At 42.9% G+C, this 24,012-nt stretch overlaps 1 protein-coding gene across 5 annotated transcripts in view; it reads right to left on the reverse strand.

Moving 5' to 3' along the window:
- Positions 1–23,412, reverse strand: part of AGXT2 (alanine--glyoxylate aminotransferase 2) — a 38,415-nt gene extending 15,003 nt beyond the window's left edge. For 2 of the 5 annotated variants that reach the window (XM_087443023.1, XM_087443020.1), the window contains exons 1-9: positions 22,861–23,412; positions 16,196–16,296; positions 14,986–15,170; positions 11,569–11,692; positions 10,202–10,296; positions 8,177–8,270; positions 7,418–7,511; positions 2,783–2,883; positions 1,725–1,817 (exon numbers count right to left, since the gene is read on the reverse strand). In XM_087443023.1, coding sequence (XP_087299149.1) covers positions 1,725–1,817; positions 2,783–2,883; positions 7,418–7,511; positions 8,177–8,270; positions 10,202–10,296; positions 11,569–11,692; positions 14,986–15,170; positions 16,196–16,296; positions 22,861–22,936 — 963 coding nt within the window. In that variant the 5' untranslated portion in view covers positions 22,937–23,412. Of the gene's footprint in view, positions 1–1,724; positions 1,818–2,782; positions 2,884–7,417; positions 7,512–8,176; positions 8,271–10,201; positions 10,297–11,568; positions 11,693–14,985; positions 15,171–16,195; positions 16,303–22,848 lie in introns of all 5 variants that reach the window. The other 3 variants (XM_087443021.1, XM_014781581.2, XM_087443022.1) reach the window with 3 other exon arrangements.
- Between the last annotated feature and the right edge of the window lie 600 nt (positions 23,413–24,012).

The raw sequence follows: 24,012 nt of genomic DNA on the forward strand, positions 1-24,012 counted from the left end.
AGATCACTTGATGGCAGCGCTGGCCCTGCTCTCAGGTTTTCCACCCCTGGCCCCTGTTTTTCTGCCATCCTTTGCCTTTCTACCTCACCATTCTGTCATTGAGAGGCAGTTTGGCCCAGTGGTTAGTTGGTCTTGGAGCCTGGGTTTGGTTTTGGCTCTGTCCCTACTAACTGCATGACCTTAACAGGTGACTTAACCATCTTGGACTCAGATTCCCTTATCTGTAAAATGGGAATAATAACAATGGGACATACCTTATAGAATTGTTATGAGCATTAACCAAATTAATACATGTAAAGCATTGTGAACAGTGCCTGATATGTAGTAAGCGCTCAGAAAGTTCTAGCCATTGTTATCTTTATCTAGTCATTAGGACAGTCTTTCCTGTGTTAGACAGTTTCCAATTACGTTCTTGAAAGTGATAAAACCACATATCTTAGAAAATTCTGAAATTCATATTTTCTTTGAATTCAGTCTCCCTTCCTCTAATTAGTCCAACTGTGGCAGCTTCGCTACGTGATGATTGTGAAGGTTAAAGTTTATTCTCGTCACTGATGGAGCTAATTGTAAACTGACTGAATATACCTTTCTTCTTCCTTTTTAGTAGCAGATTAACATTCTTCGGGACTTTGATTAGTTCACGTTTCCTAAACTTGTGCTGTTGGGTTGGGGAAGGGAGGATGGGCATGGCAGGAGGAGCTGGCCCACGCTTCCCTATGTAGTACAGCTGGGGGACCAGTCTACCCGGGGATAACAGAGACCTGGCTGCGCATGAAGAAATTGCAAAAGAATTCCGCCAAGGGGGCAGCCCCATGTCCACTCTAGGTTTAGTTGAGGAAAACTGTTCAGGCAAAGATGGCAGGACTGAAACAGGTGTGAAACATACAAGTCCTCCACCTGCTCTTGGTGGGTCTGACCACTTATGAGTAGAATCACGGTGGGACACCCAAGAATGAGCCGGGAGCACTTCTGTGGCCCTGGTGGCCATCCTCTGGTATTTTGTTCTCCATACTATTCTCAGTAGGCAAAAGACTGCTTTCTTTGATACACTCTAATAATGAGGTGTGATTGTAAGTAAACTGATCCCTTTAGGAAAGACACAGGCTAGCCCCTCACAGAGGCAATGAAATTTATTCCCTCATAGTGTCCCCTTGGAGGCACTGTGTGCTTATTCCAACAAAGCTGCCTTAACTCAAGCTATTTTAGAATTTTTTTGGAACCAGATTTTGGATATCTATGATGATGGACCTCTTCTAACTTAGAGGCTGGATTTTTTTCTTTTTAAGTATCATTTCCAAGCAAGTTTTGTTATTAAGGCAAGACGAATGCTGCCAGGCTGATTAATACTATTTTGGCAAAAATTAAGATGAAAACTTTGTTATAAGATTACATTGCCCATACGGTTTTTAAGCTGCCCCTGAAGCAATCCCCAAATAGAAATTTTAAAAGTGTGTTGAGTGATGGCAGCATCATCTATGTCTGTTAGCAACTTGTTTGGTAGACTAATTGGGATGTTTAAGTTCTGGTGTACTTGTTAAACAAACCAACTAATCCACTAACAAACCAACCAGCTAACTAGCAAAAGCTTCATTAACTTAGACCCCCATGTTGGAGTTCCCACACTAGATGCTTTCTTGCCTAGACTGCAGGGGAGAGTTAAGAGGTTTCTCCCTTGCCTTTCCCGTCCCTGCTGCACTACATCCACCTATCCCATGGCCACTCACTTCATCGGAGATGCACACGCCTCCCTGCTCTCGCACCAGCTCGAAGGCTTCCTTTAGAAACCCCTTTGGGTACTGAACAACTCCATTCACCCCCTGCAAAGGACCAAACCAAGAAGACCTGTATTAACAGCACAGCCCTTTGAAACTATTAAAAAAAAAATTATCATCGTTAGCATTAGTAATACTAGCAGTTTTTAAAGTAGTCTCTAGAACTGTTTCAACTATGGGTAAACTCTGATGCCATATCTTTTGGGAAAAGGATGCAAATGTTTATTCTCTTCTGAGATTAGAAAAAACATAGGTTAAGGGGACTTGGTAGCCAGCCCTGGTGGTCTGGTGGTTAAGATTTGGCACTCCTACCATCGTGGCCCGGGTTCATTTCTTGGTCAGGCAACCATACCACCCATCTGTTGGTTTTCATACTGTGGTGGCTGTGTGTTGCTGTGATGCTGAAAGCTATGCCATGAGTGTTTCAAACACCAGCAGAGTCACCCATCGTGGACAGGTTTTAGTGGAGTTTCCAGATTAAGACAGACTAGGAAGGAAGACCTAGCCACGCACTTCCAAAAAAAATTGGCTAAGAAAACCCTATGAACAGCAGTGGAGCATTGTCTGATATGGTGCCGGAAGGTGAGAGGATGGCGCAAAAAGATGGAGCAGGGTTCCGCCCTCCTATACACAGGGCCACTGTGAGTTGGAATCAACTTGGCAGCACTAACAACAGAAGAGGACGTGGTAAGATTGAAGAAAGGCTCCCCCTGACAGTGTGAGTGTTAAGCAACTAAAAATTGCTGGGATTTCCTTTTGTTTAGAATTTTAGGAATTCGGTAGTTTCATGTCTCTATCTATTCAGTCTGGGAACACAGGAGATGGTTTTTTCAAGGTCAATCGAAGTCAAGGGCCCTTTTTTTTCAAGGGGACCAAGAGAATGAATTGAACTTGGAGAAGGCCATGGCAATGATGGATTAAATAATTTGAAATTCTCTAGAATGTATGAGTTAAAACTCTCTGATAATTTAAAACTGAGCTTGATTAATGTGTAAGGTTAATATACTCACTTGGATCGGCTCTACAAAAAATCCAGCAATTGATTTGGCCACGGAAGTGCTCAGACTATCTTTGAATTGTTCAATATACTGGTCTTTCGCTTGGCAGCAGTCTGAAGAAGACAAACAATTTGAAGATGTGAGAATGGCATCCAGAAGAATGAGGAAAAATATAGAAAAAAGAAAACAGGATGAGTAAATTGACTAGAGGCCCTCAGAATACAGTAAACTAGGATATGAAGATCTGATTTCTGAAGGGGGAACATTCCATCAGAACGACTTGTACTTTGGCTTGAGTAGTGAAACTAGGATAGCCACGGAGTCATAAACAAACCACTTCAGCCTTTTCCGTCTGGGAAGGAATGCCTTGAACTATCACTGAGTCTGGTATAGATAGCTACTTCACCTAAGGATACTCATCCTCTTAGCTAGGTAGATTTAATTCAAATGTAGCTGGGGTGTGGATTTAATCTATTTGAAAATAATTCTATTTACCTTTTATTGCCACTTAATCTGATGTACAATTTTAAAGCTACAAAGTGTCTCAGTCCTTAGAGTTAGTAAATACGTTTACCGAATAATTAGAATTCAGTCCAAAGAGGAATGTGCTAGAGCCAGATAATTTTCATCCATTATAGCCAGGGAGAGGAAGCCTTCTCCTCTGGAGTACTGCAGGTCCGGGATCGACTGCTTCCATATGTGACTGAACCTTCAGTATTTTTATCCTCACCTGTAATTTGGTTCTAAACAGCGCCACATAGTCTCTGAACTTAAACCCACATCCACGGATGGCAGAAGGGATGCAGAGGGAGATGTGGATGTGATGGAAGACCCCAGCCCCAGAGACAGTGAAAGCAGTCTGGGAGGCTACCTACCATCCTAACGCTTTCTTAGAGGCATGGATGTAGCCCTGTCTCCTGAAGGCTAGAGATAAGGAATAGAAAGCTTCAGTCATTGCCATCAACACTGAAGCATAAATATATTTCATATTTCGGCTCTTCATTAAAAAGTGGGACAAACACTACCTGGCCCCAAACATATTTTTAGGCTATATGTGATGTTTGGGAAAGCTTGCTTGACAGAAGTACTTGATATCTTTGATTAGTTGGAATTGGGGGTTGGGCGAGTGAGGAAGGAAGTAATGAAAAGGATATCTAAACCTAGAAAGTACATTTTTAGCATCGCTTATGTTGTTTGATGGGCAGGATATAGTGGACAAATAAATCTATGCCTCTAGAGATTGAAATTTCCTATTTTTATTAAAAGAGGAAGGGAAAACAGCTTAGGATGATCCTAAATGATGGATTAGACATATGTTCAAAAGATCTAATTTGGAAATTTAGGAAGCCCATTTGTAGCTAGAGAAATCAAAGGGTGAAGCAAAATCAACCTCAATGGCTTAAACTTAGACAAAACCAAACCAAGAGAAAGTTTTGCCTGAACCTCATTTTTCATGATTTTTTTTTTTCATTTTTAATCTTTCATGATTTTTTTCCCCTACTGCCCACAAGTTCAGTGACGAGAGGGGTCATTGACCGTAATCAGCTTTTTACTTCACTTCACATTTACTTCATTGGCTCATTGCTGTAACTCCAGGTCAGGTTGCCTCTGGAGAGATGTGGTGCTTGATGTCACCATGACAACATCATGGGGCTGGAGAGTGGACACTCTGCTGGATACTATCCAAGCAATAGAGTGGATATGGAAATGTTGTTTTAGCTGGTGGTATAGAAAGAGTTAAGCGGTGCGAGGAACCAAGAAAGAACCTTTTCTTTTTGTGAGGAAGGTTGGCCCTGAGCTAACATCTGTTGCCAATATTCCCCTATTTTGTGTGTGGGACACCACCACAGCATGGCTTGACGAGCAGTGTGTAGGTCTGCGCCCAGGATCCAAACCTGCGAACCCCAGGCCACCAAAGTGGAGTGTGTGAACTTAACCACTACGCCACTGGGCCAGCCCCAAGAAAGAGCAATTTTTTTTTTTTTTATAATTTTATTTATTTATTTTTTCCCCAAAGCCCCAGTAGATAGTTGTATGTCATAGTTGCACATCCTTCTAGTTGCTGTATGTGGGACATGGCCTCAGCATGGCCGGAGAAGCGGTGCATCGGTGCGCACCTGGGATCCAAACCCGGGCCGCCAGCAGCGGAGCGCATGCACTTAACCGCTAAGCCATGGGGCCGGCCCAAGAAAGAACAATTTTTAAGGAAAAGGAAACTTTTCTTGCAAAAGGAGAGGAAGAATGATATGGTCAGTACCAGGTTTGGAACATTGTGGGGGCAGTGGGTATTGAGAGGTGAATTTCTTCACAGTTTACACCTGAAATTCAAGGCCTGGAATGAACACTTGGAAAGAAACATTCCTGAGGAGGAGGTGGAGGAAGATAATGAAATCCACCACAGAAACACCTCTATTAGGCTCACAAAAAGGACCCCTCTTCTGCCTATGCAGGAAGTGATGACATAATTTGGAGGTGAAAAATCTACCAAGATTGGCACCTGTCTGCACCCAGTGAACGAACCCTAAGAGCAACTGAGAACGGGAAACATCTATATGCAAAGTACTTTACATGTTGGGATGCATGAACACACTTTTTAACAACAAAGACCAAACACTTCTTAGTTCCTAAAAATACTAGAGGAGGCTGAAATCCCTTTTTGTATTCCAGTTCTGTTTAAAGATATGGTATCTGTCTTGTCTCTTGAAGATATGAGTTAAGAAAACAGCTGACTTCAGATATGCCAAAGACAACAGTTTTGAGAAGCAGAAATGTATGTCTGTCACTATCCTTTAGCCTCCAGATGCCACTAGAGAGATGACCGTGGGGTTCTGGTATTTTCAAGTTGGCCTAAGGCAGAGGAGAAGGCCTCAAAGAGGGGGGAGGCAGAGAGGATGGAGAGAGAGAAGGACACTGAGCAGGGATGGAAGGAAATGGCCATCTCTTGAGTGCTACCGCTGCTAGGCTCTGGGCTGGTGCTTTTGCAGTCAGATGGAGGTCTGTGAGGTGTGTCCAACTGATTTTAGCTCTTGATGCCATAAACATACGGTATACAGGGATGGCTGTGCTTGCTACTGCTGTCGTCTGCCTTCGTCTATGGAAAGCTCTCTTCCCTTGATCTCATGAAGCCCCGTGATAAGGGGGACAGGGAAGCTGTTATCATCTCTATTTTACAAATGAGAAAACTGAAGCAGAAGATGAAGCTTTTGCTCATGGCTGAACCATGGTTTAAGCTGAGAGTAGAGTCCACATCTCCTGACTTCACGCGTCTCTTCAATCCCGGCCGGCCGAACAGGAATTATTTTTAAGCCTGAGTTCATCCCACTGGCACATCAGGGTGAACAAGGTGGTCATAGGTGGGAGCACTAGCCTTGGAGTCAGAGGACTTGGGGTCAAGTCCTAGCTCTCCTCCTTCTAGGCATGGACCTCGGTTTCTTCATCTTTAAAATGAAGAGTTTGAATTACAACTTTAAACTTCCTCATGGTTTTAAGTTCTCTGACCAGAACATCTTGTTCCAATTCTCCTTCTTTCATCCTCCTACCTCATTTTGCCATTATCCCACCTGAATTTTAAGATGACTGTGAATTTTCTTCCTTTCAGAGCTGATTTTTAAGATTTCCATTTTCATTCTTCCTCTCAACCCTGTGACTCATACTATTCCATTAAAGATCCTTCGGCTGCAGCATTTAGTTCTTTCCATCAGAGCTACTTAGGAGCAGTTATTCAAAAGGTCCTGCACTGTGATGACAAGCATGAGGGGGACTCGCTGGTTAGCAAAGAACAGACGCTGTTTCCATGCCTCGTCTCCCTCATGTTGAGAGTAGGTAAAGAATGCAAATAAAAATGCAGTTGTTAACTAGAAGCTTTCCTTGTGAGAATGCCTTTAAAACTATTGCAAGAGATGTCAGCAGCCTTTAGGAATGGCCTTCTGTTGCGACAGATGCTCTCATTTTGGCTGGCATTCTGAGCCCCTGGGGAGCTTCTTGACTGGAGTGTTGAGATTTCTGAAGGTATTCTTTTCCCTCCCCCCTTTATCCATTGAGATTGGTAAGTAATCCCACCAACCTCGTTTTATTTTAAAATTGATAGCAGAGCTATTGCTAATAGAGCTAATAGAGTTCTTTTAATTAAGTACCAGGTGATGGGCTGTTTTCAGCTTAGCTCTGAGAGCATGAGATGCTTTTCCTAACAGCCAGATGGATGCTCTGGTAGTACAGTGGTAGCAGGCCTGAGAAATGTTGATTCAATGAGGGGTCACTTTCTAGTTTTGATTCCTTTTTTTTTTTTTTTTGTGAGGAAGGTCAGCCCTGAGCTAACATCCATGCCAATCCTCCTCTTTTTGCTGAGGAAGACTGGCCCTGAGCTAACATCCGTGCCCATCTTCTTCCAGTTTATGTGGGACACTGTCACAGCGTGGCCTGATAAGCGGTGCCTTGGTGCATGCCAGTGATGCGAACCCAGGCCACCAGCAGTGGAGCGCGCACACTTAACTGCTCCGCCACGGGGCCGGCCCCTCTAGCTTTGTTTCCTTTGGCTTTTTCCTTTCCTATTTTTTCAAATCTGCTCACCCAGGAATGGTTCAGCCTTTCTGCGTGTTCCTTCCCCCTCCTGACCTTCCACCACATGCCTCCCTCCCTGCCCAGCTGGACCTGGTGCACAGCTGCATTTCCTAATTGTTTGCACTGGAGAATCTCGACAGTGGCTTCCTCCCCAAGGGCCACGGAAAACATCTGGGCACATTGTCTGCAAATGACAAAAGAAGGAGTTTGGCAAAATGTGAACACAAGACGGTCAATTTAAGGGAGCATATGGTACCAATCAAGGCAAGAGGGGTTCTTAATTTGATATTGAGATTCCTCCCTTACTCCTCCCCCACTTAGGACAAAAACCTAATATTGTTCTGTGAAGAAATAATTTTTTTCTTAGAAATCAGTTTTGTGGGCACTCTACAAAGGGAACTGATTTTAGTGTCAGCCTGGAAACAACTTGCTCAAGAGTTTGGTGGGTAAGGGCATCTGAAAGAATAAGCATAATTAGGTGTCTGATTCAGATGCTGCAAAGGTGGGTATAGCAGATGAGAACAGAAGGTGAGTACAAGGATGACTAAAAATTTCATGCATTCAAGGCTCTGAGAACTAATTTCAACGCATTTGTTTGCAGCTTGCTTGTTTTTATTTAAAAGCACAACAAATAAAAAAAACCCCTATCATTAATTATTACTCACACTCTGAAGGCCTTTCTAAGAAACATTTCCCCCAAATGATCTTCAGTTCAATTAAGTCAAATTGAGCTCCTGATTAATTATGGGCTTTATATTAGTTTCTAATACTAATACCTGGAAAATCTGGTCCGTTATTCCACATACCCAGAAGCCTTTAGAGAAATAAGACAAAAAACTCAAAACTTACTGATTCACAGCCTGACCCAATGGGGATTTTCGTCTTGTAGTACCCTACATTTGTCAAGCCAAGTGTGTAAGGGCTGCATCCATGGTAGGCTCCCCTGCAGAGAAAAAACTTATTATGAAATAAGTGGGAGGATGGGATTAAGTTAATTTTTCTGTGATCACTGGTCTGTGGAATAGTGAGTAGGACAAAAGAGAAAATCCTTGAAGGCTATGGAGACGAAATAGAACACCATTAATATTCAACTCCAATGATTTCTAAGAAATCTAAGCCTGTTAGGTGAATTTACTTATTTATTTTTTGTTCTGGGGTCATAGATTTGAAATTGTGAAAGGAATTTTGGAGACCATCTGGCCAAGAACTCTGACCTTAGCACCTGCCCTACACTGTTACTCTAAAATAGTGAGACTCATCTTTTAGCAACATGCCAGAAATTATATATTCAATATTCAGAGTAGTCGTCAAAGTAGTCAAATATTTGGGATATTTGGCTTGGGAAGCCAAATATTTGTCCCTGTGATGCAGCTGTTGCTCAGTGTCTTTGGGGACTCCTCTCTAAGTGCCTCGTAAGCCACCTTATTGGGCATATAAGAAACACATGTTTTGTTTCTTTTTGAACCTGAAACAGTTATATTTAGTAATAAATCACCCTAATCACCATTCTTGGCTTCAAATGAGTTTTGATAATTTTCCAAATCAAAATCATTCTTTTTTTTTTTTTTTTTTTGTGAGGAAGATCAGCCCTGAGCTAACATCTGCCAATCCTCCTCTTTTTGCTAAGGCAGACTGGCCCTGGGCTAACATTCATGCCAATCTTCTTCCACTTTATATGGGACACCTGCCACAGCATGGCCTGACAAGCGGTTCATCAGTGCGCACCTGGGATCCAAACTGGCAAACCCTGGGCCGCCGCCGCGGAGCGTGCACACTTAACCGCTTTTGCCACCGGGCCAGCCCCAAAATCGCTCTTAAACGAGGATTTAGGACTATTAAGACTATTCAAAAAGATGGTCGTATATCTTGAAAGAGGAGACACAAACATTTGTTGAACTCTAGTAGCACCATGACTGCTTTGAATAGATCTTATCTGGACATGCATATTCTGGCATGTTTATTTAGGTAAAGCATCAATCACAATTCTTTCTTGCCATAGTTCTTTGATAGCAAATACTTGCTCATGCCTATAGTCACTGCATGTGCATTTTATATGGGATGGGCAGTATTGGATGTGCTGTGGTCATCAAATCTTGTGGAAATCAAATATTCTTTTGAATTTAGACATAAATTATGGCCAGACAGGTGAAAGAATGGGACTATTTCTTCATTGCATCAACTTTTACTGTAAGTCATGCCTGTCTTTCATATAAACCTTATTATCAGAGTCTGTTTATGTGTTATATAAAATTACCCAAGGGAGGCAACTGTAAGCAAAATTCTTAGTTTTCTATTATTTTTAATGCTAATATAGCCATCAAGTGTTTATAATTAATTTATTAAATTATCGATTCTCAAAAGTCACCCAAAAGAGCAGAAATATACAGGATTACATAAGCATCCTCTGAACTTAAAAAGAATAAAAGGTGAAAAGTTGGTGCAGCTGGCACTATGAAATAAGTGTATAGCTCCTTATCATAAACAGAGATTAAAATGGGCCCAGTGTCACCTGGTAAAGTCATGCGCTTCTATTGGCATAGACCAGTCATTCACCACTTGGTATATGTTATAGTCAATACCATGTCTTCAAAGATATAAAGCTGTCGTGTGACCTTCTCTTTAATTCCATAGGACGCCATAACTAGGCCTCCAAGCTGTTTGTTATACCAGTCAGGGACCCCCACCTTGGATCAGGACAATTTGGATGAGGTTATTCAGTCATAAAATTCGTTTGACTGATCCTGCGCTAAAACCTAAAATTAGAAAAATACTCCTGGGAGAAGTCCCTCTTCTCCGGGCTATATTTTAAAGATAAGCATTTAGTACTGGCGTGATTCAATGTTATTAAAGTTGAATATTCCAAGATGTGATTACCTGAAAGAAATGATGTCTGTGTTGTTTGAGTGTGCTCTGGCCATCAGCATGGCTAGGTCATTGGCTTCCGAGCCACTGTTCATCAAGAAAACGACCTGGAGGGAAAAGGAAGACATGTGGCCTCATACTTTAATTTTTTCCTTATTATCCAATTAACTCAAAATTGGTAAATACTGTGTGTTCCAGCCTCTGATTATTAAGGAGAGATCCCTTCAGATCAGCAGCCCCATCATTTAATTGCTATATTAATTCTACAGCTCTTCATTCAGCAGCTGCTAAGCGCTAGAGATACAAAGATGGCTCAGGGATTGTCCCAGTTGTGAAACATTCTGGACTTTCATTGGCTTTACTTGATGCTCTGCAAAATGATGAGACGGGGAGACTTGCTGAGGTGGACACAGTGGTTAGTGGCTGAGTGGATCCGAGGATTGGGTCTCCTGGCTCCTGAACTTAAACCACCACACCTGATTCTGAAAGCTTGGGAGAAGGCGGGCTCCCTAATCCTGCAGCCCCAGAGGATAGCCCAGCCTGTCTGCTCAGTGCGTGTGTATGTTGAGAAAACAAGCAAGCAAACAAAAAATGCAGCTCATCCTCACCAAAAGAAAGGGGAGAACTGAAAGGTGCTGCTTTCTCCAGTCTCAGGGACTAGGAGGATGTGCTGTGTGCTCGATGACTTCCTTGCTTCTGCTCTTCTATGAACGTGCCTGGGCTGAACTTAGGTTGCAGCGATTCCAACTTTCTTCATCTCTTCTAGACTATATAGTAAAATAATAATAATAGCTAACACCACGTACCTAGCACTGTTCTAGGAACTACGTATTCATTAACTCATTGGATCCTGAAGTGCAAAGCTTGGCTAACATTTTAACATCTCAATTCAGTTAAAAAATTCAGTCATTTCAGATGCAAAAAACATCTCATTTAGCAAAAATATCTCAGTGCATGTTAGAACAAATCACTTGATGGTATATTAATTTTATAAGAAAATGGCTTCACTCTTTGTAAAAGAAGAAATGCGAATGGCTTTGCAGAGGAGCGATGGAGCAAAGAGATGAAAACCTCTTGAGGAACACAAAGGAGAGTGTCAGGAGGGCTGGGGCTCCTGCTAAGTGATTTCTGCAAAGACATAGTGGTGAGGAGAGCGACCCAGGAGAGGCAGAGGTCGGAGATGATGAACTGAACATTGTCTGGTTTCACTAGCAATTCATAAATCCCCTTTTCTCTTGATTGCTTTCAGATATGGCTATTAGCTCACTAATTTCAGATGGTCAATGTAGAGACCAAATTCCCTGCCAATAGTTCCACTTCCTACGACAGCTCCCCGGGGGTGGTGAGACTCCTGACCCTTTGAGCTGGGAGTGTCATACCTTTAGAGGCTCAGGAAGAAGCGCGGATAGCTTCTCTGCGTATTCATGGATGGGAGGGTTGAAGAAGACGGGACTTGTGTGCCACAGGCGGCCAAGCTGCTTTTGTGCCGCTGCGTTTACCTTCCTGGATAAACAGGAGATCAGAGTTACCCACACTGCCAGCGGGCATGTCCCTCCGAACACACACACTGGACATTGAACTCAAACATACGGCTGTTTCACAAAGAGTTTCAAGAGGCTGATTTCATCCACACACGAGAAAGAGCTTCTCTAACAACTAGTGGAGTCTGGCAATGGGATGCGTTGCCTCAAAAGGGAATGAATTCCTCACCCAGAGAAGTGTTCAAAAAGAGACTAAATAATTGTCTGTTACGGATTTCAGAAAAGAAGTTACTAGTTTAGAAAGGAGTTTGAACTTAGAATTTCTTCTAACTAGACTTTCTCACTAACTACTCTTTAAACAGTTTGGAAAATAGAGATGACGTTGTAAGCCTGAGTGTCTTTCCATTTTATGCTTCCAGAGAATTATAGATCCATTAAGCACATGTATACAGATCAACAGTTTTTCCTTCAAAGGAGATTCCAATATCTGGGTCTTATTAGTGATCGGTATGCATGAATATTTTGTAACTATGAAACCACATTCCGTGAAGGATCAGAAGGTTGATGTTGAGGGATAGTAGGAGCTAAGAATAGATAGATATGTGGGACCTGACTTGGAATGCCTTGAAAAGATAGGCCAAGGTGTTTGAACTTGATCTAAAGGACAGCAATTGCTCAAGTTGGTTACACACCAGTTCTGTTTGTTATTAATGACTGTCACACCCAAAAAGTCAGTTCAGTGGTTAAATGATTTTTGAGAAATACCAGGTCAAAGAGATTTCTTTACTGCAGGACTTGTCAGTACTTTTAATAGGCTAATGTGCAATGTTTCTCCCCAGGAGGGAGATACAGCTTAAAGTGTTTTCCAATCTTATTTTCTTGTGAGACCCTTAACCAACGAACTTCTCCTGTGATCAGTCTTCCATGGAACTCACTTATCAATAAATTGTTAAACAGAAGAGACACTTGACAAGAGCATTGTTTAGCAAAATAAGTCTGAGAGCCACATGAAGGGTAGAATGGAGAAGGGAAGACCGGTAACAGTGAGGCCAGCTAGAAGGGCACGGTAGCCTTCCAGGGGTGGGAGGAAAAGAAGCTCCTAGGAGAGTGGTGTTGGTGGGAATTAGTGAGAGGGGCTAGCAGGGGAGGCATTTCAGTGGGAGGAAAGCTAGACCTTGGTATCAGATTGGTTACAGGGAATGAAAGGTAAGGAAGAGTCAAAGATGACTTCAACATTCTTGCCTGTAACATTGGGGAAATCCCAGGATTAGTTGAGAAACACAGTCAGTCATCTAGCTATCCACCTCCTAGAAGAGGACTTTCACGGAGTAAGTGGCTCATAAGTGCTCCTTGAATAAATGAATATGTGAGTAGAAATGGAATTTGGAGAGCATGATAGATTTGGTCTTGGTAATGTTGAATTTCAGCTGGTGGTGGGCTATCACAGGGCAGTGGGGGGATGTCCTGGAGGCTGTGGGAAATATGGGGCACCTGTGCTCACTCTGGGTTTATTAGAGTTATTATCATAGAGTGGTGAGGAGCCAAGTCTGAAAAAATAGAGTTAGGGAAGGCTGCTGAAAATGTAGCAACTAAATGACCAGAGGTGGGGAGACGGGGTGCCACTGATTCTATGGGGGAAATAATAAGGGAGTGTAGAGAGAAGAGCAGAGCATTAAGGAAAGAGCCTGAGATACCCAGAGTTAGGGGTCAGAGGTACAAGTTGAAGGGCCAGAGGGAGATCAGGAGAAGCACAAAGGTCATGGAAGCCAGTGAGAGCAGTTCATTAACAGGGACAATGTTGGATATTATTGGAAGGATTCAATGAGAATGGTTAAAATTTTTCTCAACTTCATTTTTCTTTACTTCTTTCATGTGTGTTTATCCTATTTTTTTTTGTTTGTGTGTGTGAGGAAGATTAGCCCTGAGCTAACATCCAATACCAATCCTCCTCTTTTTGCCGAGGAAGATTAGCCCTGGGCTAACATCCGTGCCCATCTTCCTCTGCTTTATGTGGAACCCGGCCACAACGTGGCTTGACAAGTGGTGTGTCAGTGTGCGCCCAGGATCTGAACCTGTGAACACTCAGGCTGCTGAAGCAGAGCATGTGCACTTAACCACTACGCCGGCAGGCCAGCCCCATTTTTTTTGTTTTTGTAGTGTTTATTTTTTTGGTGAGGAACCCTGAGCTAACACCTGTTGCCAATCTTCCTCTATTTTGTATGTGGGTCGCTGCCACAGCATGGCTTGATGAGTGGTGTAGGTCTGCGCCTGGGATCTGAACCTGGGAACTCCAGGCCCCTGAAGCAGAGCACGCTGAACTTAACCACTGTGCCACTGGGCCAGCCCCTAGCCTATGTTTTAAATTGCACTTGAAATTTATTTTGCATGCTCCTTGGGACCTCAAATAGGACTAGTGCCTCCTGAAGACAGAAACGGGAAGGAGAAGGCTATGGGAGCAGAAGGTGAGGGCAGACTCTAGAATTCCAACTCACTCCTCACTGCCTGACAGTTGCTAGCAAAAAAGACCTTTTGCCCCTACTTTGACAGAAGGGCCCAAACCTCTTCAAATTATTTAGACTTACTGCTTTATTTTTGTCCCACTTAATGTGAGTTTTATTGACAAGATTATTAAAGGCAAGTGAGAATAGACATTAAAATGAGATGGCTGCATGGAAACCAAAAGGACCACAGAAAGACCCGCTGGGGATATGTATTTGTGTGTGTGGATTGATGATCAAGGTTGCAGGGAATCTCAAGTTTAATGGAGCCGCACATTTCCAATGTAAATTTCCAGCTATGGTTCCATCTTTCTCTTATCACTCTTTCTTTCCTCATCCATCACTCAGAGTTGAGGAAGACCTTCAGGCCAGGAATGACTTCTCATCTCTCATCGTCCGTACCCAAACACCTGTCCTCGTGTTCTCTGAGGACTGCCTGCCTTTCTCTTCCTTCTGCCTCTCTCTTCCTTCTGCCTCTCTCTTCCTTCTGCCTTTTCCTCAGTGCATTCCCTCTCTTTGGAAAGCTGTTACCAGTGCAGAGAAACACACACACAGCAACACTCCAATCACATGGTTCACGCCACATTGCATGTGCAGTGAGAATGACTAAATCTTGAATTGTCAAGAAAATAAAAAGTACAATGTTAAGATTTTTTTGTTACCCAAGAAATAGCAGAGAACATGTCAGCCATAAACCGGGATGTGCCTAAGGAGACAGAATTTTATTAAACAAGGTTCTGAATCACTAACATGATCATTAGCCTGTTTCCCGCATATTCCTCTGGAGTGAAAGCCCCGGAATTTTAAGGATACTTACGGGTGGCAGTGACCAACACTGATAGTGACAATCCCAGAAAAGAAATCCAGGTATCTGTTTCCCTCATGATCAAATAGCCACTCCATGTGACCCTGGTGGAGCAACAAAGGCTCCTGAAAATACGCCGTCAGCACAGGAGAAAGATGTTGCTTGTTGATCTCCAGGACACGGTTATAGGCAAGGGACTGTAGATAGGCAAGATTTAAGTATTTAAAATCTTCCTTTGCCTCATCTCCACATTTCTTACAAGATCAACAGCAGGTCAGTATGGCCGTGCCTCGCCTCTCTACTGACCCAGCATAGAGCTGCTGCCTACGCTTATGGCAGGAGTATTTGCTCAATGTCCTCCTCGCGGGACACCAAGGCCCTTGCTCTCAAGTAGAGGAAATGATTAATGTGGCCCTTCAATCCCTTTCTAGATCAAACATGAAGAAAGGGGCTGAAATTTCCACCTCTCAATGAAAAGCCTTGGCTTTGAGTTGATTTTAGCTGTGGGGGGAAAAAAAACACTTTGGAAGTAAATGTCTGAAGTAATGTCTGCTTTGTTTTTTTGAGAATAAAAAAATGAAGTGCTGGTGGTGTTCGTGTCTTTAATTATCAAACCTCTGTCCTATACTTCTCTTCTTTGTGGGTCCCTCCTGACTATTTATTGATTCTGCAGTTTCTAACCTATGAGTATTATGTAGAGTAAAGGAGTTGGAGAGAGAGACAGAGGGAGATTGAGAACCCAATCTTTACTAGCCTGAGAGCAAAATGATAACTTTATATTTTTTGGTGGAGGACTCAGGAGGGTCAGATCATGTGTTGCTATATGAGACAGTCAAAATCAGAACAACATTTTCAAAAGCAAATGTGTGCCATCCCATTTGTGATATATGTGTTTGTGTGTGTGTATATCTATATCTATATTGCTGTGATACATATATTGTCATGAGTAGTCGCTTTCTTGTACTCTCTGTGTCTCTCTGTCTCTGTCTCTGTCTCTGCCTCTGCCTCTGTATCTCTCTCACACATATGCACACCAATTCATACAATAGTATTGAATAGAGTAAGAGGGTTCAGATGCTCCCAAGGACTTGAATGAGAAAATATCTGGGATGGGATGGCTCAGTGGCAGGCAGGGCTATTTGTGGGTCCTTCTTGAGGAAACAATTTAGCACTTTTAAGAAGAACCACTTCTTTTGGGTTTTCCTAAAGTTCTGACACTTACCTGGTATCTTTCAGGTGTGAAGTCACACGGAGGCATTGTGGGTTTTGTGTGAAGACCAAGCTTGGTTACAGACATCCAGAAAGCCCCTAGGAAAAGTGAAGTGAGTTAGGATCCTCAAGTAAACATCACACAGGCACGTTTGTATAAATCACCCATAGTTAACCTGAATCAAGGTCCTTAGGCAATTTTATTAGTTAAAAAAATCATTTAAATCAGCCTTTAGTTTGGATTTAAAAACTGGAGTATCTCGAAAATTAATTTTCTGGAGAAAAAAAAGATAGTTCTTGTTGAATCTAGTCGGGAAAGGCATAGAGGATGTTGAGGGAAGTCATGGTTTCTCATGCCAAAGTCCTTCACAAGCTTGGGAAGCTCCTCCCCCATCCCCCATGTTAACGACAATTCTCTTTTCAGTTGACTAAACTTCTGCCAGTGCAGTGTGTTGCTGGAATATCTCCTCTTTGTTAATAGAGGTGCTTTCAAGGCATTGAGCTGCCTAGTGCCTGAATCCCAGTGTCTATCCCAGTTCCTGGTACTGGGTTGGCTCTCAATAAACGAGGAATGAATGGCCGTTGACTATTCTTGTAGGGAATGAGGAGAGTTACTAGGCAATGTACTATATTAACAAATACGTGCAAATCGATCTGGTAGAAAAAACCTTCTTCCAAACACAGCAACACAGGGCCTGCCCCATGGTGTACTGGTTAAGTTCGACGCACTCAGCTTCGGCAGCTCGGGTTTGTGGGTTCGGATCCCAGACATGGACCTATACCAGTCGTCAGCCATGCTGTGGCAGCAACCCACAAACAAAATAGAGGAAGATTGACACAGATGTTAGCTCAGGGCCAATCTTCCCCAAGCAAAAAAAGAGGAAAATTGGCAACAGACGTTAGCACAGGGTGAATCTTCCTCAGCAAACAAACAAACAAACAAAAAACAACACAGCAACACAAAGACCAAGAAAACACAAGACCACGACAAAGCAAAGATACACTAAGCCAGAGGAATCATTATTTGGAGTTGGAAGGGACCTTAGAATTTTTTTTTTTTTGTCAAAATGCTCATTTTATAGATGAGAAAGCCAGCCTAAAGTGGTAAATTAAATTGTGGAAGGTTACTAAGCTAGTTAGCTGCAGAACAAGAGCGAAACTCCAAGTTTCTGACTCCTAGCCTAGTATCTTTCGCTTATTCATTGCCACCTTCCTCCTCCCCTTCCAGCACAGATTTTGACCTCTCAGTGGGATGAATAATGGAATCAAAGAATATCAGAGCTGGCAGAGATGTCTAGACACCTTATAAGTACTCTTGGAAAACAATGCTGCTGATTTTGAAGATTAAAGGTCAGTGTTGAGATAATTTTACAGGTGGAGAGAGCTGAGGAAATGACGTCTCTTATTCAGCATGAAGATTTGAATCCCTGGATGAAATGCTGGTGTTTTGTGTGGCCATGGAGTCAGAGTCCCGAGAAACACAATGAACAATTATGATTTTAAATGAAGCTGGAAACTAACAGCTCTGAATATATTTTCTTTCAAAGAGATATTCACTTTTCTGCTCTAAATAATCACTAATGTCATTAATTTGCTTTTACTTTAAAAGCAAGTGGCTTTTGGCTCTCCACGCATAGAAATGACAAAAAAATGATAGCTTAAGTTTTCTGAGAATTTCACCTTCTGAAAATCTTTTCATTGTGTCTCTCTACATTAGTTGCTCTTCTGAGAGGGGAAAAAAAATTCTGAGTGTTTCTAAGAATTCAAATTCCCTTTATTCTTCAGTCTCACTTTCCACTCTGCAAAATTGGAGTTGCCCATTGAGGAGGCTGTGAGGTCTCTTGACTCCAAGGTTATAGGAACTATGAGAGTAGGCTGGAGGGGGAAGAGAGTTGGAGAGAAAGATTTGATAAAGAAAAGCCTGAATTTTAAGCCAATGAGGCAGGTTTATTCATTCATTCATTCATCAAACTGATAGAAATATGATGGTGGAATGAGGGCTTCAAATGGGATACAAAAAATCTTGTCCTCAGGAAGGAAGGAATAAAGATGGATAGCAAGCAAGTGGGAAAATTAGGCAATAAGTGAAATAAATCTAGATAACATTTCAAAAGTCTATTGCCTTTCATACCTCCCCTCTCACTAAACAATCCACTCAAAAATAATAGTAATAATAATAATAATTGATGGACAAAAAGAAACAGAAGTCCCCTGGTTTTCATCATTTACCAGAATTGCTTTCATTCTTTATTCAAAATAGCCTATGTTTTGAGGACAACATAAGAGTTGGGGGTTAATAAAGCTTCTCTTGGGTTCTTGGAAATTGTGTGTGGGCATGTGTGCACATGACTGTTTGATTGTGCATGCACAGGGGCTATATGTGCATGGGAGGAAGATAGGGACAAGAGAAGTCAGGGAAGGGATAACAGGGATCTGGATTAATAAAACTGAATCCCAGGTCTATTTCTGTAGAGGAATTTTTTTTGTTTCTTTTTTTTATCATTTTAACTAGTCTGATGTTGCCTTTTTAGGCCTGATGCCAAACAGACGACAGCTAATGATTGCATCCAATTCACCAATTTCCACTTCAATTCACCTGGACAACTCAAGACATTTAAAGATGGCATTCAATTTGGAGAACACCACCACCCTTGTATAATAAGTGCCAAGTGGATAACTGGGTTTGATTTTCCAGCTGCCTAATTCTCATAGAGTTTTATAGCAGACAAGTCACCTTAACTTTGTTTTCTTCCCCCAAAATTATAGTATCAAAAAGTGAAAATATGTTGGGCAAGTTAAGTGAGAAAAATTAATTTTTGTGGGCATTTAAAAATTCCAGGAGAAATTCTCTTTGTACTGGTAAAGATTTTTCTAACACCCAGGACTAGCTTTCAGCACAGAGAAAGTGTTCATCAAGGGCTTCCTTATTCTTTCAAATTAAAAATAAGTTGTAAAATATTTGAAAACACATAATGGACACAGTTGATAGAACATTAAAGTGATTTATTAAAATGCTAATTATGCTTTATTTCTGCATAGCATTTTACTTAACTTAAAAAGAATTGTCACAGGGCCAGCCCTGGTGGCCTAGCAATTAAGTTCCCTGTGCTCTGCTTCCGCGGCCCAGGTTTAGTTCCTGGGCGCCAGACCTACATGGCTCTGTTAGTAGCCATGCTGTGCTGGCGGCCCACATACACTTGTCACTTTGGGTATCTCGTTTAATAAATCAGATAGCCAATGAGTTAGGAAAGGAAGATTTTATCATTCAACTTAGAGCAGAGGCAATGACGATTAAATGTGAGGTATTTGGAGTTTTGAGGGCCCCCCAAGGGTTTAGGGCTTGAGATGCCTCCTCCCATGGAGGCCTGTTGAGACTAAGCTGAGGTCTGGATAAGTGAGGGGCAGTGGTTGGTTGGGGAGAAATTCTTTCCCATCTGTTTCCCATTGAGTCGGAGCTCCCAGACTGGAGAGTAGATCTTTCTCCCTTCATAAACTGTTCTTCAGTCCGTCGGAAGTTATGGAGGACAGTCGTCATTGCTATTGAGTGTCATCTAATCCCCCCACCATGATCAATAGCACCCTAATCTCTCTGTGGGGAACTGCCTCTGCCAAACTGTGTGCTTTGAGGTATAGGGTAATAATACCAGGTGGCTGCCTTCTACTGGGGAAACCAAGGGATGGGTGTGAGATCTCTGTTGGGTGAATGAGATGTCCTCTCTTTAGGACTTGAGGTCTTGAGCAAATGACCAGGATGGAAAGAATAGCTGGAGGCCCTCATCAGAGCCATGACATGCTTATGAGGCTGTTCCTGCCAGGAGTTACTGCTACTCCTGCGGGACTTTCCCCGGCTTCTCTTCGTGCCCAATCCTGCCCACCTCCTCCCTTTCTTGTTGATTCTTTCAGCTCCTTCCCTCCCTCCATCTCCCTCCAATAAATGCTCTTTTGCTTAAGTAAAGCAAGGTTGGTTGCTGTGGTCCACAAGTGAGAGCTCTGCCTGATTCCGGGGCTAGTGAGGCCATGCTTCCTTTTGGCGCTTTTGGGAGCAGGCCTTCTCTGAGGCCACCCTCCTGGCCCTTTGCAGGGTCACATCACTCCTGCAGACCGCAGTGAGGACTGCTTGGTGGTGCAGGTGGGAGACGGCCCTTTAGGGCTAAGTTTGATTTTTTCTGAGAAAAGGAGTTGTATGAGTCTTGGGAAGTTTCTCAGCTGGAAATAAGCATTATTTGCCAACCGTTTGCCCTCCTTGTGGGAGTGAAGGCAGATGATTGGAAAGTGGTACTTTTAAGCACATACCCCACCTCCCGGGAAAGGTTATACATTTAATAATTGTTAGCTAATTAGTAAGACAGAAGGCACTGCTGAGATATTTTCTCCACTCTTTTATACTGAGAACAAATTGCTTCTATAACTTTGTGTACATATTTAGCCCAAAGGGATTGTGTATGTCAAACATAGGCAAGGCTGAATCCTTTGCACACACATATATTATCCAGTATATGTAGGTGTTATACAAGGATTGGGGTGTATTTATTTTTGTGTATCTGACAACACTTAACACCAGGTGATCTCCCTATCTAACACAGTCCCTCCCCACACCCCCATTTTATTTTTCTATCCCCTCACCCTGATTTGGTTTTATTCATGGCATGCATCTCTACTGAATGTTTTTTACATATTTACTTGTGTATCTGTTCAGTCTCAGTCTCCCCCACTGGGATACATAGGGGCAGGGGTTCTGTTTTGCTCACTGTGGCTCTGTCTGTGGTACAGGTGCATAGTAGGTGCTCAGATACTTTTGATTGAATGTATAGTTTGCACACAGTGGTTCTTAAGAAAGCTGTGTTCAGTAAGTGTGTGTTTGAATGAACTAACACAAGCAGGCATATATCTAGGTACAGTAGGTAAGAAAGTAGAGGGGCTGGCCCGGTGGTGCAAGCGGTTAAGTGCGTGCTTTGCTGCGGTGGCCCGGGGTTTGTCAGTTCAGATCCTGGGCGTGCACCAAAGCGCCGCTTGTCAGGCCATGCTGTGGCAGGCGTCCCGTATAAAGTGGCAGAAGATGGGCATGGATGTTAGCCCAGGGCCGGTCTTCCTCAGCAAAAAGAGGAGGATTGGCAGATGTTAGCTCAGGGCAGATCTTCCTCACAAAAAAAAAAAAAAAAAAAGTAGAAATAAAGCCCCACAGGCTTTTGAAAGGCTAGGTCAAGAGTGTGACGTTCATGTCTTCATGGCATGGGTTTGCAAGATTACTTCTCCTCCGAGGTTTCCTTGGTGGAGCTACGTTAAGGAGTCCCCAGTGAGTTGATCAAGATCTCTAGGCATCAAGCCTCACCTCCCATTTCTAAGACACTTGCTACCACCATCAGCCCAGCTCCACAACCATGAGGGGTTAGGGTAGGAAAGGAGAAGGGGGTGGCAGAGAGGGCATTTTCTCTTGCTTTGTCAACAACTGTATAGTGTCCTCTTTACTGAGCATGAGATCCTGAGTATAATTCTAGCTAGCTCCTTCTCAGAAATGGTTAAATGGTGTTCTGGCAAAAGACCCAAGATGGAGGGAAAAGAGAAATCCAACAGGATTGGAAGAAGAGTGGGTAAGAGAGGGCCTGGTGGAATCACTCTGACTTTGAAGTCAGACAGACCTGGCTTTGAACCCCAAGTTGTCACTTCTATGTTTCTGCCTTTGGCCAAATTTCTTAATTATACTTTATTCTTCTGTCTCCTCATCTGTGAAGTGGAATAATAATACTCACTAACAAATTCAGTTGAAGATGAAGGGAGATAATCATTTAAAGACATGTATTAAATTTCAAAGAATTGAAATTGTCAGCAGGATAAAAGACAAATATGAGAGAAAGGAAGGAAAGAGGTAAAAGAAAGATGAGAAGAAAACGAAGATAAAATTAATCATAATGGGCAACGGAAAAGGGTTTCCTAGAGGGCCTGTGGGGCACAGGGTCCCACTATGGTGCATAAGCGTGCAGACAGCTACTTATGCTCGTGTTTGCATGAGGGAAATTGGTGATGACTGAAACAAGATACATGTGAAAATCGCAGGCGCCTGGGATGTAATACACAAAGCCACCACTGGCTGCCCCTTCTGCCCTCCTCCCCACCAGTCTCCTCGCATAGTCTGTTCCTGCTGGAGAGAGAGGAGAGTCTGAGTGGAGGAAGAGGGCTCAGGGTCTAGTCCTGGCTTCTTGGGTGTCTCTGGGGAAATGACTGTACTTCTCTCAGTTTCCTTGTCGGTAATTGAGGGGATGGTACCACCTTCTGGGGGCGTGGTGGAAATTTGTAAGGATGCTTTATGTCTTTTAAAGTAGTCATCCTTGAGTATCTATACATTGAAGTTAATACTTTATTTTGAGTGGCTTTCTTTTTAATTCTTCTTTATATTACAGCTAAGATATCACATTGTTTTTATTTTGAAACTGTATAGTCAGGTTTTATTACCCATGAATTTCATTTCAGGACAAAAGGATGAATTAGGAAATATTGGACATGAGAGGAGGGCGTTGGATCTGACAGGGTGAGAACCGCTGTGTTAGATGACCTGTCTCTAAGACCCATCTAGGTCAAACATTCCAGAATTCCAGGCAACAGTCTCCAGAGCTCAGCCCTTTGCCTCTCGCTGACCCTCTGTTGACCCACATGCCCCTGGTTTCCACTCACGGCTCAAGGAAAGGCGCATCTTGGGGATCCTGGGACAGGAGGTCTCCAGGCACAAAGCTCTCAGCAAATGTCTCCAGGCTGGAGTCATCTCTCCCAGGCAGGAAGCAAATCCCTGTGGGAGCAGATCAGAGGAAGGGCTCCAACTGATTGCCAAAAGGCTGGACTTTGAGATTAAAATGGAAGGGGAGGAGCTCTAGAGGAGAGTCCTGGAGTGGTTACTGCCGCCACTTCCAACAAGCCCAGAGCTTCCAGTGCCTTAAGGGAACAGAAAGAGAAAGGGAGCGGGGGAGGAGGAAGGAGGAGAGAGGGAGAGAGAAAAGAGAAAGAAGGCAGTCAGGCAAAGCAAAAGCCTTCTGGATTAGTTTTGTTACTTTTGTGTTCCATCAGCATCACATCAGGGTGGGCTTCTCTCTGCAGGAGGGAGGTGATGAGTGTGGGAGAAGGGTCAAGATATAGTTGAAAGATCAGAGGTTGAGAGAAGAGGGGTGGGAGTAAGAGAGAGAGAAGGAGGATATGCATGAACTGAATGGATAAAGAAATTGGTACTGGTTTTGGGAGTCTTAGAGAAAGAGAAGAGGGACTAATGGGGAAGGTGGTACTCCATGGGGAAAAAGAAGGGGCACCAAATAGCTAGGGAAGGCTCTGGACAGCAGTGCATTCCTTTGGGTGTCCCCATAGGACAAGAGGTTGAGAGCTGAGGAGTTAGGGTGCTTTATTTTTATTATATTTTAATTTCCTAAATTCCCGTTTGTCACTCCTGCCTCCCCCGACCTGTAATTGCCATAGGTAACTATTTAGTGTGTTTAATATATATCTTTTTGTTGGTATGTATTCGTGTAAAATGTATATTATTTGGAGTGAGTGCATTTTTAATTAAATGGTAATTAATTATATGGTAAATAGATGTCCTTTTTTCCTTTTCTTCGTTAGAGCCATGTTTTTAAGATTCGTCCAGGTTGCTATGAATACACCCCTTCCAGGTTTCCAACTGCTGCAGAGCTGAAGTCAATGTGCCCTTGCATGGCAGTGCCTAAGGGGGCCAGTGACAAAGGCATTTGGACCTAGGGGGTAAGGGGGTAGGGATGGGTGAACACCATACAAGGTGGACTTCTTGTATTACCCTGCAGGGAGGACAATTGGTGTGGTCACATCCTCTGCCAACAT

This window comes from Ceratotherium simum, chromosome 18 (genome assembly GCF_057802395.1).
Source record: "Ceratotherium simum simum isolate JZ-2026a chromosome 18, ASM5780239v1, whole genome shotgun sequence".
NCBI lineage: Eukaryota > Metazoa > Chordata > Mammalia > Perissodactyla > Rhinocerotidae > Ceratotherium > Ceratotherium simum.